This window comes from Coccinella septempunctata, chromosome 8, assembly GCF_907165205.1.
Source record: "Coccinella septempunctata chromosome 8, icCocSept1.1, whole genome shotgun sequence".
NCBI lineage: Eukaryota > Metazoa > Arthropoda > Insecta > Coleoptera > Coccinellidae > Coccinella > Coccinella septempunctata.
In genome coordinates, this window is record NC_058196.1 from 17723999 (window position 1) to 17740234 (window position 16236).

The 16236-nt window shown below is 37.0% G+C and overlaps 2 protein-coding genes across 3 annotated transcripts in view; both read left to right on the forward strand.

Annotated features, from left to right (window-relative positions):
* Window positions 1–4435, forward strand: part of LOC123319128 (ethanolamine kinase 1) — a 29698-nt gene extending 25263 nt beyond the window's left edge. For both annotated transcript variants that reach the window (XM_044905980.1, XM_044905979.1), the window contains 3 exons: window positions 727–953; window positions 3328–3550; window positions 4232–4435. In XM_044905980.1, the coding sequence (XP_044761915.1) occupies window positions 727–953; window positions 3328–3550; window positions 4232–4292 (511 nt within the window). In that variant the 3' untranslated portion in view covers window positions 4293–4435. The remainder of the gene's footprint in view (window positions 1–726; window positions 954–3327; window positions 3551–4231) is intronic.
* Window positions 4436–14720: 10285 nt separating this feature from the next.
* The window catches only part of LOC123319179 (synaptotagmin-11), a 28791-nt gene continuing 27275 nt past the window's right edge, over window positions 14721–16236 (forward strand). The window contains exon 1 of the mRNA XM_044906039.1: window positions 14721–14883. Within this exon, the coding sequence (XP_044761974.1) occupies window positions 14844–14883 (40 nt within the window). The 5' untranslated portion in view covers window positions 14721–14843. The remainder of the gene's footprint in view (window positions 14884–16236) is intronic.

Genomic DNA, 16236 nt, shown 5'->3' on the forward strand with positions numbered 1-16236 from the left:
CTGTCGAAATTCTGTTAAATTTGCGTCGATGAAGACATCTTAATTTCGACATATTTGTGCTAGCGAACAAAAAACACGGTTCAGAACTGAAAACGGAATAAAAACGGTGCGGAATGTTTACAATTCCGAACGATGCCGGAATCTTGAATTGGAAACTGAAAATCTTTCTCTCCAAAATTAATTCAAAATAAAATTACTTAAAATGAAACTAAAAGATTATTCTAAAATGAAGGTGCATTTTCGTGAGAAAAATACACGTTCATTACATAATATATAACTCGCAAAAATCGATATGAATTTGGCGTGCAAACAAAAGGAAAAATTTCCTCGTTATCTTGAAATAAAATGCATGTCATCAAATTTTTTCACGAAATAAAAAAAGGGCCGCTTAGTAGAAATTTTATGTTTCGCATCACAACTTATTATTTGAATAAATGCATGGCAGTGGAAATTTGTTGCATCGTATGAACATCAACGAATAAAAGCCACAGTATCATCATTACGACTTCGGAACATAAGTAAATGAGAGGAAAGAGGAAGGGCTATTGCGGTGCTAGCGATGCGGCGCCCTAGGCAACCGCCTACCTCCTGGAGACAACCCTTTTCCAAAAGCTGAAATTATTGAAAAATTATATTTCAGGGTTCTTGGGTTGCGATTTTTCGATTCGATTCGCGACTGCTACCGATTTGATTAGTCATGCTTATTTTGTTTTCAATTATTTTCAGTTACGAAAAGCAGAATTTCCCCAAGGAGCAGTTATTGAAAGAGATAAGAGAATTCAGGGAAGGGGTTAGAGATTTCGATATGGATATCGTGTTTGCTCATAACGATCTTTTACTGGGTAACATCATTTACAACGAGGCCAAAAACAAGGTTTTTTTCATCGATTACGAGTATGCCAGCTACAACTACCAACCTTTCGACATAGCCAATCATTTCACGGAATTTGCAGGTAAACTTAACTTCTTCTTGAGAATAAATCATTGATAAAATACAGTCGCGTGTAATTGAGGCGATTGGGGCCGCACACATAAAAAGCTTAAATGGTTGATTTTTCGGCAAACGACTCTTACGATTTTCATAAAACTTTTTCATTCAAAAGCCTGGTATTTCATTTTAAAATACAGCACTTTTTACATAAATTACGACGAAATTATTCAAACAAATATGGTCAAACATGAGCGTGGCACAAATTGCTGGATGGTTGCATGAGTTGGGGGAATTTATCTCCTAGGAAACGTGACTAATATTTCTTATTTCTCATTCATTTTCGTAATTTAATGAGCACCATTTTAAAATGAATCTACTGCCTATTGAGTGATGTCTAACCTCACTAATATAGTGTATATCGAAGATTTCAAGAAACTGGTGGTTTCACTCGGAGACCTTAAATAAATGGGTACCGGAGCATATCTGAAAGGGATGAAATGGTTAAGAAATCGTCATCTCATGGGCGTTGATAAGCAATACAAGCTCTGAAGAGTTCGAGTAGTGTAGTGTCAGTAAGTGGACAATTAGACCATCCTTCAGATTTCTTCAGAAAGCTAACTTGACTCCAAAAAAGCCAGACAGAGGCCCGAAACTGACCGCAGCACACCGTCGAGCCCGGCTCCAATTTGCTGGTAAACACCTCCAAAGAGCCATTGAGCAATGGAGCTCCATCCTCTTCACTGAGGACAGCTGAATGTGTCTCCATGGCAAACGACAGAAGACCGAGTGTACGGGTGTCCAAGGGAATGGTTTCCGCTGTTTTGCTGAAACATAAATAGTGTCATCAGCTTGTTTTCGTATCTGGTGAAGCTCGGAAATCAGGTCTGGCAGCTAAAAATACGTTGAGGACATTCTTCTTGATTATTTTGTGCTTTGCACAGGGTATATCGCGAAAAACTTTGCTTTGATGCCTGATAACGCTCGCAAGTGTTACTCGCCGGTTCCTTCAAGAGGTGGAAATTGGGACAATGGCGTGGTCAGCACTTAGTCAAGAATTGAATCTTACTGAACCTTCATGAGACGAGCTCAAATGGAGGGTTCGAGATACGGTTCCGTCAAGAACCGTAGAGGTGAAAACTGCGCTAAAGAAAAAGTGGCGTACGATTTCCCAATACTTCAAAAAATTAATGAAGACGAAATCACATACCTTTACGTAAGTAGTTACGCAATCATAGGGCTCAGGAGCCGAAGTCTAGAGGAACTCAAGAATCACTCTCCCTCTGACATCATCTCCTTTCTGAGTATGATGGGACTAGAGGGAAAGGTTTAGCTCTCAGAGCTTGTCTGTGTGCTACAATAGACCGCTTTGATAGCGGTGGCAGGTTTGGTTGGTCGACCAACAACATGGCCAAACAAAGCACTACCTAACCTAACAGAGAGGATAAAGCAACATAAGAAATACTGTGAGAACCTAGCCAACTACAACAAAACAGCACTCACACTTCACCAAATGACCACCGGCCACAAATTCAACTTCGAAGATGTGGAGATCCTAGATAGAGAGAAAAACGGACACAGAAGAAACATGAGCGAGATGATTCAGATTAGGCGCAACAACACCCCGTAAATCACTGAGAAGATGTAGAACATCTGAGTATCATTTACAACAGTTTAATAAACAATTGAAGACGAAAATTCGGCTACAGTGATACCAGCTTTAAAGTGTTTTCCAGAAGTTCGTTATTAAGATCGTACTGTTTGTTTGTGTGTCTTTTAACATATTTTGTATATTTTATACTTTGTCGACTAATATTCGAAATAGTAGAGTCCACCTCTGACAACTACTAGTGGCGGTGACAGATGAACTCGACGAAAACGTCAACTGAGACAAAATTTCTGCGTCGTCAACAATGTCATCTGTCGCAGCCAATATTCCGAGTTTTCCAGCCGAAGAATATACGTAAGAAGATAATAATTGTGATATTAGAATTTGATCTCCTTAATACTAATCAATAATAAGTGAAATTGTGGATATTTTATATGGAATCTCTTCTGTTTATATCCCAAATTTGAAATAAATAAATGATAATTGATGATTCTCCAAAAAATTCTTCAATGCCATATTTTTGATATTCCCTGCGACTTTTACTGTTACATTACTGGTTGACTGGGTTTTATTACCTTAAAAAAGTATGACCCAGTACAATTTTTCCTCGGGTTATCCTATGTTTCTGCATCCCTCGAATCCTCTCCTTCCCGACAGTCATCTAACACTATGCATATAATACATTTTTGCAAAGTAGTATATTTTGACCCACATCACATATTAATCTGGAAAAATAGTGAAAATGCCTATTGTCATAACACTACCCTTTCATATAAAATATTCATTTAAGGTGTGAGCGAAATAGATTACAGTAGATTTCCGCAGAAAGATCTTCAAATGGACTGGCTTAAGACTTATCTATTGGAATATAAGGGTGTAACGGCTGTGAGCGATAGGGATGTTGAAACTTTATACATACAAGTCAACAAGTTTGTTTTGGCAGCACATCTTTTCTGGTATTCGTGGTCCCTAATCCAAGCAGCCCATTCTCACATCGATTTTGATTTTATAGGGTAAGTGTTTCCAACATATCGCACACATCCTAGAAGAGAGTTATTACAAGTCAGAGTGCGAGCGGCACATAGTCTTCTGCGAATATAATCTATAACAGTGTTTTTCAACCTTTTTCATGACACGACCCCCATAGTAAGAAAAAATATTTCGCGACCCCTCCAACATTTGCTTTTTTTATATCACCTTAGTCGTGCGAATTGATATTTTTATCAGTAGCACAAAGACTAAGCAAGAAATCACTCAAATTTGGAAAATAAATCAATTATCACATCGAATCCGTCTTTTTTAAATTTTTAAGTTTATTACTTTTTTAAGTGGGGTGATTTTCTTGACGTCTCGCGACTCCTCTACAGAAGCTTCGCGGCCACCTATAGGATCCCAACTGACAGGTTGAAAAACACTGCTCTGTAATATTTATGAGTGCGAGAAAGTGACTCTTTGTGGGAAAAGGGTTGTAGAAAAAAAATATTTCGGACTTGTACCATTCCTTTAGGATACTTACGATATGTTTACTTATTAACCATAATTTCGAACAAATGTTTCGTTTAATTTTGTGATTCCCCATATTTTTTTCTCAAAACCATTATTTCATTTTTGGTACCTCACCTCACCTTGGCAATTGGAAGAATCAGGATAATTATAATAATAATAATGAAAATCCATATTCTGCTCTTTTTCAGATACGCAGCTAATCGTATCGAAGATTATTTTAAGAGGAAACCAGAAATATCAGCTTTATAGTTGCTAGAATCAATTTGATGACCTTCCTCTCGGATCTACAAAACCATCACGATATTTGATGCGGTTATGGAGATTGAGAATCTCACTGGAGGTAGTTTGTTACCTGATTGATTTTTTGCTGTATAAATTGTTATTATATTTCATTGGTTGTTTCATTTCACATTTTCAAACATCCTTCAATTCCTTCCATGCCCCATGAAGGGACAGATCCTTGTAGAACCTAGCTGTACATGGACGTACCGACAATATAATAAATATATAGGGTACGTGAATGAGAAACACACTATGTTCTATTTAATAAATGTTTATTCTGTAGGCGATCGATTTCAGTTTATACAACCATCATCAGGCCAGTTGAAATGAAAACAATTAACAACATTGCAAAAATAATATTCTTTCATTCCTTGTAACATGACAAATTGAGGTTATGAGATTATCTGCAGAAAGGCAGGAATGTGAAACATACCGTCAATCGGAGTAAGCAAAGATATTAAATAATAATAATAAAGATATTATAATATCTTTGGAAGTAAGCTCGAAAAGGTTCAACATTCTAATCATGAATAAACTATAGTATCAAAATTAAAATTCCTTTATATGCTCAATTATAATGACTATGAATATTAAGATTAAGCAGTGTGGGTTCAATCCGACGAGGCGAGCGAATACAGGAAACGGAAGTAGATAAAGGTCAAAAGGAGATAAAACGTCAAAAAGTCCGGCGGGAAGATTCAAACATCGAGCTAAATGAAAGGGGGTTATGAGCCTGAAATTTTTTTTGGATGTATTGAAATCAAGTGTGTTATTTAAAAGGCAATCTTAATTCTCTTAATTATTTCGTATTGTTCAAGAAGGTAATTTTAAAGTGATTATATTTTCGTTATGTAAAAGTTCATGGTTATCAAAGTTTGTTGTATGATTAAGTTCTGGAAGGTGCTCTCTAAGAGCTGGATGGGGTCTATTCTTCAGGTGTTCGCTGAATCTTTTCTTCATGTTTCGGGTTGTCATACTTATAATTTTTGATTCAAATTTATATAGAAGGGATGATTTCCGGAGCACTACGCTCGCGGGGCCCATCCTCTACTTTTTCAATTTTTTTCAAAATAATTTTTCAATGATAATTCGGTTTTTTCAAAACATAGATAAATTTTATCGATAAAAAATAAGTTAGATCAAATATAACTAATGAATTAAAATCAACCAAAAATTGAACAAGTTAACAGTAGCAAATCAGGTAGAAAATACAACTCAATATTCATTTCTACAAAAAAGAACTAACATCTACATAAAAAATTATTGAATGTCGAAAAACTCATCAAGTTCTTCTTTTCATTTTCATGTCTTGTTAGGTACCTACCTAACGTTCAAACTTGATCTAGTTATTGTAGGCTGTGTAGAGTGCCGGCTTCCGCGACCGTTCGACCGCCGTTGGGTCCCAGGAGGACTTGGGGTTCCTACCGTATTTTGGTGCTCATTTTGTTAATATATCGCCGACTTCCGACCGATCAAGTTACAGGTTGATAGCTTTTTCCGACCTGCTGTCTGACTGGCAGCCATTTCGAGGGTCACAGAGAGAAAGAGAGTGCACTGCAATTACAGGGATGGGACTGGGTACAGCCGCCGACAGAGTGAGTGACTTACCAGGATTCCAAAATTTAACCGTATTTACCGTCTATTTCAACCGTACTTTCCTGGAGTGACCGTATCAAATTTAACCGTATTTACCGTCTATTTCAACCGTACTTCCCTGGAGTGACCGTACCAAATTTAACCGTGTTCACCGTCTATTTCAACCGTTCTTTCCTGGAGTGCCCCCACAACATTTAACCGTATTTACCGTCTATTTTAACCGTATTTTCCTGGAGAGACCGTATTTCATCAGCCGCCCCACACCGGCCAGGCCGCCGGTTGATATCAACATTTGTTACTACTTGTACATTGTACATTTGTTTATTTTGTTGCCAGTTATTTTTGCCAGTGAGAGTTTGTTCCCTAAATCAGTTAGAGCTAGATTTATATCAGAAGAGGTAGGTACTCTTTATGAACGATTAAAAACCGTCAGAAGGCAGAGATCAAGAAGACGTTACCACCCTAGTTTTCACTGCTACCCTTCTCCACTGATCATTTAAGTCCCCGGCTCTCTAATTCTTTGGAGATTCTGTGAGAGACGTGGGGTTTCACTGAACGTCCAGGGTGAGAGAAAAAAGCCCATCACACTCCTTATAGACTCGTACTCAAACTGGGTAGAAGTTAGTCAGATTATATAAATCAAAAACTGCAGATGACGTGATCAATTTTCGGGAACAGAAATTTTGGTAAACAGAAATTCTCGCAATTTGCACCCCTCTCTAGACTTCTAAACACGTTATCGACGGTGGCATGTTTTCAAAGGATGAGGCATGATTTCAAGAGGAGGAAAAATCTAGGTTGACCAGATTATCCCCAGTTCAATGACGGACGGACCTGGTGAATGTGCATACATTTATATACAGGGAGAGTCTTTGAATCGTAAAAATATTTGACAGTAAAATTTTTTCATGTATCTATCATTTTTTTCGATTTTGCCCTGATAAAAAGATATATAGATTTTAAAAGTGGCCAGAGTACCCAATTTTTCGAATTTCACAGATATATTTCATTCATGAACGCCAAATTACTCGAAAACTATATTCCCAAATTCATCTCATTCGATAAAATCGTTTGTGCGAACTGAAAATAATATTTTTTTATGTTGTTCAACAACCTTTTAAACCGAGCCGATTCGGGAAAAAATGGTAAATGAAAAAAGTGTTTCCTTTGACCTCAAGAATCTACTGTAAAATATTTGTACGAGTCAAAGACTCACCCTGGTATATGCTTCCACCCAGCAAACACTGAAATGCAGTCACTGTACAAAAACTGTACTTCGTTGCTTCAATTGACTGCAGTTACGCTAATGCAATAACTGCACCAAAAAGGACCGTATATGTCCCGGTGGACTTTGCAGTTACTGTACAGTACAAACTGCATTCGACATACAGCCACAGCTGCACTTCAAAAACAGCGATGGCATTGCAATCCACTGTACAGCAAGCTGCAATTCAAATGCAGCAGTTACGTGCTAAAACTGTACAGCAAGTTTTACTTTAAATGCAGTGGTCGCTGTGCAAAAACTGTACAGCTAGCTGTATTTTATATACAATAGACACTGTGCTCAAACTGTACAGGGTGGGCAAAATTTGTTGTCTACTGAGGGGATCTCGAGAACTATAGCAGCTAGAAGAAAACGGACGACACATTCTCGAGCTCTTTTTTCTTGACTAATCCAAAACTGAAAACAGATCCAGCCTAACGTTCATAGATTTTGAGTTATGAACGAAAATTGAGAAATTGTCATTTTCAATAAAGCTGAATAACTCTTTTATTTGAACTCTTATTCGAAATCCGTTGTTACATTCTACAGGCACTTTTTTATGAAGAATTCGAATATGATATCATTAAATTTTTTCATCCAGTCATTTTCGAGATACGACAGGGATTTCCGATTTTTCAAATGTAAACTATAGTTGAAAATTCTGCCATTCTGCTGCAATATTTTTGCTGATTTCAAAAATGTATCATATGTTGCTATTCACATTAATATAACATAAAAAAAAAATTCATTACTTTTTCCTGCTTTTCGATTCACTGTTGAATTTTTAGTAGCCTGACGTAACCATAGCAACCGTCGAATATGCATTATATTTTGTGAACCTGAGCCTCTATGATTGAAATCAAGGATTGCTGAATAAATATTTCGATGATTAATTTGCCATCGTTTGTTCTCGCGATCTTTGGCATGCTTATCTTACGATGGTTCTCAATTCGAATACTACTGTGGATAGACGTACCTATTTTTCATCATCTTACTTTTGTAAAAATCATAATTATAGATAGCTTTAGTATTTTATTTATATTACTGACTCTTTAAGTTTCTTTCATGAATTGAAAAAATAATTTCGAATAAATTTTCTTCTTTATATAATAGTCAGACGAAAGTCTTTTACTCTCTTTTAAAGGATATCGATCTCGATATATAAAAGAAATAATTATTCGACAGTCTGTGATTCCTATCACACAAGGTTGAGTTCACATAGGATTAAGTGGAGTTCACAAACCATAATGCATTTTCAACGGTCGCTATGGTTACGCAAGCCTACTAAAAATTCAACAGTGAATCGAAAAGCAGGAAAAAGTATTGAATTTTCTTTCTTATGTTATATTCATGTGAATAGCGACTTATGATACATTTTTGAAATCAACAAAAAAATTGCAGCAGAATGAAAGGACTTTCAACTATAGTTTACATTTGAAAAATCTGAAATCCCTGTCGTATCTCAAAAATGACTGGATCAAAAAATTTCACAATATCATATTTGAATTCCTCATAAAAAAGTGCCTGTAGAATGTAACAACGGCTTTTGAATACGAGTTCAAATAAAAGAGTTATTCAGCTTCATTGAAAATGACAATTTCTCAATTTTCGTTCATAACTCAAAATCTATGAACGTTAGGCTGGATCTGTTTTCAGTTTTGGATTAGTCAAGAAAAAATAACTCGAGAATGTGTCCTCCGTTTTCTTCTAGCTGCTATAGTTCTCGAGATCCCTTCAGTAGACAACGAATTTTGCCCACCCTGTACAGTAAGCTGCACTTTAAATGTAGCAGTTACTGTGTGAAAACTATATCGAAACTTGCAATTACGAAACAATATTCTATTAGAGAAGTTTCCTAGTTATAAACAGAAAATCTTTTCTGCAAATTAGGAAATTTTCAATTTCACTTGTATTTTGGCGGTAAGCGCAAGGGTGAGTTCACGCTATTTGAGGAGCGGCCTGCTCTTGGGGGTGGAGGTTAATGAACCATAGAAGTTATCTACGTCAATCTTCGAAGCAACGTAGTTCGTGCCTGCTATAAACGCCGGTTACATAGAGATAATAGAGTAGTGCGTCGCCGGTGGCGCCATCGTTTGGCGTATGCTGCACCGCAATAGACGTGTATGCTACCTTGTGATCGTAACCGTCAAAAGCAGTGATGCCATCATTTTGGTACCACCATGGTGCGATGAAGTATTCTTCTACCATGGGTATAATCCATATTTTGGTAATGAAAGGAGTCTTCAATTATTCAGCTACTCAATTTCCTACTCCGTATAGCGATAAAAAAAATAATTTATTGAAAACAGAACAATAATACAAGTTTATCACAACACAAAAACGAAAATATAATAATCTTTATACAGCGGTTGTACATTACACTGTGGAATGAGTTCAGGCCTACAGGAGTTGCTAGAAAAACTTTTTCATTTTGAATGTCTGAAATATTTGGTCAGGGAGGAGACGCTGCTGCATTAACCATTTTTTTATGTGTGTAACTTGAAACATGTCGTACAATATCACTTCTTTCTCTAAATGCAACACTGCAATGCTGCATTGACCCAAACACTCCGTAGGTACATTGGACTTCAGAATCAAGTTTTGTTTTTTTGAGGAATGGAAATTCTTTTGAAAGATCTTCCGTATATTTGCCCTTTCTTTTTTTATTATTCATCTCAAATTTTCTTGAGAAAAAAACTGAATTAAATTGAAGATTTTGACGGACATTTTGACGGACGTTTTCCAGTGACTTGAACGATTGACGGACTGTCCGTCACAATGACGGACGTCTGGTCACCCTATATGATTCTGTTATCTGTGCTTATATGTTCATCACCACTTCTTCCCAATAAGGAACCTAAATCTTCGAATCCTGATATCTTCTGATGCCGAATATTATATGATAGACCACCGCTTATGGAAATTTCATCGAAAATTAAAATGCAGTATGCATCCAACTCATCCATGTTTCCTATCTGAATTCTCAAAAATTCTAGAACCGATTTTAAAATTACGCCTTCAAATGGTGTATTAAAAAGAGAGTTTGCAAAGTTTTAGGTACAGGCAATTTTAAAGCTGATCCTAAATACTTATATTATCTTTAAAGTCTTGAGCTTCCTTTAAACATGCAGAGAGCAAAGTTTTATCATTTATGGTCTATCGTCGACCTGTAGGCGATTTTGCCGAGTTTCTCAATTGGGAATTAATGAAATGCTTGCTAACTGAATTTGAATATTCTTCAATATATTAGAATTTTACCGTCTCTATACAATCTGTTTATTTCACTAAGCTAAGTTCTTTTATTTCTCAATAATTTTTTCAATTCAGGAAGTTTAGACGTTATATTTCTATGTATCCGGTACACATCTTTTTCTACTTTATTTGAATGATAAGCCTCTTCAAGAATGAATATTTATGTCTTGTCTATGAATGAGTACGACCAAACGTACAGCAAAACTTTCCGAGACGTCAATCCTTGTTTGGCCACCGTTTGGACGGCTTCACCGTTCTTCGACCATGAAAGTTTTCGCCTGACATTATCGTATGTGACCCATTTCTCATCAGAAGTCACCAGCCTCTTAAAAAAAGGCTCGATTACGTTCCGTTTGGCCAAGAAATCGCAGATGGAAACACGGTCTATCAAATTTTTTCCGTTCGTTTTTTAAGCTCAAGCTTCTTTTTGAATCCAGCCTTATGGAGATGGTTCAAAACTGTTTTGTGGTCGATTCTTAGCTTCTGAGTGATGCTACGGCAGCTCTCATTCCGATCTGCTTCGATCATTTTCATGATTTTATCGACATTCTTGACTAGGCCTCCCAGTGCGTGGTGCATCTTTCACATCAAAATTACCAGAACGGAATCGATGAAACCAAAATTAAGCGTGATTGGCTGTTACAGTATTGGCACCATAAACCGCATCTACATTTGCAGCCGCCCGACTTGCATTTTCCCTTTTATCAAAGCAAAATTGTAAAACATAACGAATTTTTCCTTTGTTCACTTCCATCTTTGACTGTTTAATTGACAACTGAATCGTTCGGTCATAACAATGACAAAAACTTGTTTTGCTAGTACATGAATTCCTCTTTCCAAAGAGTATAAGTTTGTCCCAATGCGACGCATGCACACCGAGGTATAGGTCAATAAAACCATCTATCAAAAAAAATGGATTTCTTTTTCCCCAATATTATCTTTACACAATATGCAATGAACAAATGGAACAACCTAGGTACTTAAAAAAAAGAATAATCGATAGGCCTTCAATTATATGTCTTTTCGTATTAATAATCCAGTGTTTTTCCCTCAAAAGATCCTAAGAGAATTAATTTAAAAGCCTTTTTCGGTAGAATTAAATATTGCCCTCGATTGCTGCAAAACCTGGCCTTATCTATAAGAAATGCAAGAATGTATGGTCATTTATTATTTCAGCATTCAAAGGAAAATAATATCCCATTGCAAGGGACCAGGAATGCAGTGCTCTAATTTTTGCATTTTTATATAATATAACGACATAAATACTCATAGCAATCTTCATTCACCAATTAAAAATGAGCAAACACTAACGAAAACTGCGAAACGTTAATCCAACTTGAGAACAACGAAACACAACAAATCCGTTTAGTATTAATGACGGATTGGTCAGTTCACCAAGTATACCATGACCAAGTATACCATGTTATTGCAAGAACGGAGGTAACCAATGGAAAATGAGACCACATTTGTCGCCACAGTCTCGTTAGAGTGACTGTATATTGTCAATTACAGTGACTCTAACACTAGAGACAATTGGAAATTTTACAAGAACACGGCGGCTTAGAAGCACAGATTTCAATGCTGTGATCTGTAATCCGGAATGCGGATTGGATGATGGATGACGTCACTTCACTTGATCAAATCCGCCATGTTATTACAAAAACGATGAAAAATGAGACCAGAATGGTCGCCACTATCTTGGTAGAGTCCCTGTACTGTCTTTTTCAACTTCTATTGCAAGCCACATTGGTGAAAAAAAAAAATCGAGCAAAAATAAAAATACGAATTTCTCTTTTTCTTTTGTAATCTCAAGTCTAGCTCAAGACCCTTACTCAAGACATTCATTGGTTGAGTTTCAAGACTCGCTTCTTAAGATATTATCAACCGAGATAGGTCTAAAGCCCGTTTGCAACAGCCGAGAATTCTCAACAAAATTCTCGCAAGAAAACGGCAGAGATTATTTAGTACGCAACTCAACAGAGAATTCTACCGAAAGTGCGTATGTAACGGTACATAATTCACGGCGCATGAAATCTCGAGTAAATTTTCTAGAGAATTCTCGGCTGTTGCAAACGGGCTTTAGACCCGTTTTCAGGTCTTACGGGTCTTAGGGTTCGTGGCTCGAGTGTCACTTGAGTTATCTGTCATATTTTTGCTTTTAACCCTCTAATGCCCAAGTTTTTTTTTTTTTAAATTATTTCCGTATATTTTCAAATTAGCTTATGTAATCTACATCTTTTTTTCGCAAATAGTTAACTGATTTACATTAACACCTGTATACTCACAAAATGAACCTATACTGAAGGCGGACGTGGGCAGAATAATTTTGTATCCACTTATATGCAACCAGTCTCAAGGCGGACTTGGGTATTAGAGGGTTTTAAGGAAACTTCCAGTGAAAATGAAGACAGTGAGAGCGATTTTATGATTCGATATTGTCGCAGACGTAATTAATATAATAATTTCGCATGGCTCACTTATTGATTCATTTAAATCGATGAAATCCAAATATGAATATGGAAATATGTAATATTAGAATATTACATGTAAATTTTATCGCCCACGCCGTTTTTCTTTTTTTTTTTTGGTGTAGCAGGGGGCAAATCTGCAAGACAGACGACCACACCCTCTCCTGAGGGTGAACAAGTGTGGGATTCTCACTCTCCTGAGCTCGAGACCCACTAAAAACTCTAAACTTCTTCACAGGTTCCGGGCATTTTCCTATTAACCAGTTGACTCTTATGGTTTCTAGACTCTCACACGATCATAGTCGTGTTGATACTTGTATGCTGCCTATATCTTTTATAGGTTAAGTTCTACTTTGGTTACATTTAAATCCTTAACGGATCTCTCGGTCTTCGGTGGTAGGTTCTTGACCTTCTAGCTTCTTCTGTTGGATCGTAGTCGACTAATCTTCGTAGTTCCTCATTTGGATGTTGTTTGGCTTTGTCGAATATCCTTTCCGCCTTTCTCTTCATAAATTCTGTAACTGGTTCCCATTCCAAGTCCTTGTAGATTTGTTTGTTCCTAACAAACCAGGGTACATCCATCGCCATTCTAAGGAGTTTATTCTCAGTGGCCTGTATTCTCTTGATGTAATTCTTGGCTGCGAAGCCCCATGCCGCCGATCCATATGTTAGTTGTGGCCGCGCGATAGTTTTAATCATCGTCAACTTGATGTTCTTATTCACATGACTTCTTCTGCCTATGACTGGATAAGGTTTACTCATTGCGGCTTTTGTTTTATCAACTGCACATTTGATGTGGTTTTTCCATGTTAGTCCCCTGTCAAGCTTCACTCCTAGGTATGTTGCTTCATTTTTCCATTCAACCTCTTCTCCATCAACTTCAAATTTTTCTTTCATCCTCAATCTTCTCTTTTGCAGTAATATTGCTTGAGTCTTTCTTCCATTGATTTGAATTTTCCATTTGATGCACCATTTGAGTAATTCATCTATGGCTTCCTGCAGTCTCTGGTGTGTGATCTCTGGGCGTCGATGTCTGAACGCTATTCCTGTGTCATCTGCGTACAAGGTGAGCATATTTCCAGCATTCTTCGGGATATCATGAACGTATATTACGTATAGCAGAGGTCTCAGTACCGATCCTTGAGGCACTCCCGCTTCCAATTGTCTGGTTTGAGAGGTTGCTCCATCTATCCTCACATAAAAGTTTCTATTCCTCAGATAGTTCCTTATAATCTTGCACAGCTTGGTCGAATATCCTGCTTTTTTCATCTTGTAGATTAGGCCTTCGTGCCATACTCTATCGGAAACTCTCTCGATATCCATCAGAACTAATCCTGTGGCCTGTTTGGTCTGCATTCCTTCGGTGACGTATTCTATGAGCCGAGCAATTGGAGTTCAGTCGAATGTTCACGTCGCATTAAAAATTGTTCGGGTGGAATTATCTTCAACATTTCTGTTTCCTCATTCAGCCTTTTAACTATAACCCTCTCGACGATTTTTCCTATTGCTGATAGTAGGCTGGTTGGTCTATAATTTTGAGGAAATTTTCGTTCCTTTCCAGACTTGTTGAAAACTATCGTTTCTGCAGTTTTCCATCTCTTTGGGGCCGTTTTTCTTTTAATCGATCAAAATAAATATCGCGAATCGAATCCACCAATCAATTCCTGTTAAGAAAATGTCTCAATATTCATTCTTTAACGATTTTACAGGGGGCGGAAGTCAGGGACATGCGAACAGAAGGGGTGCAATGGCGGAGTCAGCGACGTCACTGGGGCGCCGGACGCACGCGCATCCCCCTGTTTATTGATTCAATCTTCGGATGACTAAGGTGAACTACCCAGACGTTAGTCAGTCCAAAAATTAACTTTTTCGGTCAAATCTGAGCAATTTAAGAAGATACAGTGTTGTGTTGAAAGCTGCTGGTGATCTTAGTGGAAAATGGCCGAAGAAGGGCCCCAAATCAAGGCCATTGATGGCGGTAAGTTCAAGCAAGAATCTCTCTGACGTGATATCTCGGGGGTAAACATAAGATGTTTCACGATGAATAATAATATGTATATTCAATATGAAGACGTATGTCAGAATTCTTCGGAAAGCACAACATTTTGTATCATAATTAATATTGTCGCTGAATTTCGCCTTGCGACAATGGAAATTCTTGCTGCCTGTTTTGACTTTATATTTCAGCTTATGCATTCATGACCTATGTTTCTGAAGCTATTCGTGAAACCCATGTTCTCAGTGGAAAACTATGGCCCATTTGTTGATTGTATCGATTCACCATTTGGTGTTTCTTTTTCATTTGACTTGGAAGTTTGAAGTCTTGATCAGATGGAACCAAGACGTCAAATTGTTGCGAGAAGTGTTTATGGAACTGACATAACATGAGCATCAATAAAAATATACGAATATTCGGGCGATATTCTTTAACGGAAATGTGTTTTTTGTCAACAATGGAAATCTTTTTATCAGGATTCGAGACTTTAGGAATTTTACAAGAACATTATGGTTGAGAAAATATGAGTGAGAATAAAATCATTAATAGGCAAAATATTATTACATTATTACATATTTCATTGGCGATTCGATGAAAATATTAGAATGTATTCTTTGAATGCTAGTCGTTATACAGGGTGTTCTACAATCTCTATGACAAACTTTGACAGAGGGTAGCTGTGCTTATTTTGAAAATTTTTTTTCCTATGAACATAGGTCCGATTCGTTTTAGTTTAGGAGTTACGAGCATTTGAAAAAGTTTTGATTAAGTAGGCAGACAGAAAATATCGGTTGATATGGTAATTGACGTTATTCCAATTATTGATTTGACACTTGTTTCACTGAGGATGGTATCAACAATAACCATAATGGACATGTATGGGCACTGCAGAATCCATGTCATTCGACAAAGACGATGTCAGCAGTGTTTTCATGTTATAAATGATCGTTTAAATGCAGATTTGTAAACAATTTTTTGGAGCACAACCTTTTTGACTTCATTGATAACTTAGAGCTCAACATTATTGGAAATATGTATGTGGTATCAGCACGATGATGCACCACCACATAAAGGGAGACCAGTAGGCAGTTGGCTGAATGAACATTTCTCGAATAAATGTATAGGTGAAGGAGCACCAATACAATAGCGATCTCGTTCACCTAATAAAGATTTTATTTATGGGGTCATATGAAGCAGCTTGTTTATCATGTTGAAATCTAATCTCATTAACAATTACTTGATAGAATTCAAGATGCAGCAAACCAAATACGAAACGGCCAAAATCTAATCAGCCGAGTAACGGCATTTTTAGTTCGTCCGTGTGGAGCTTGCATT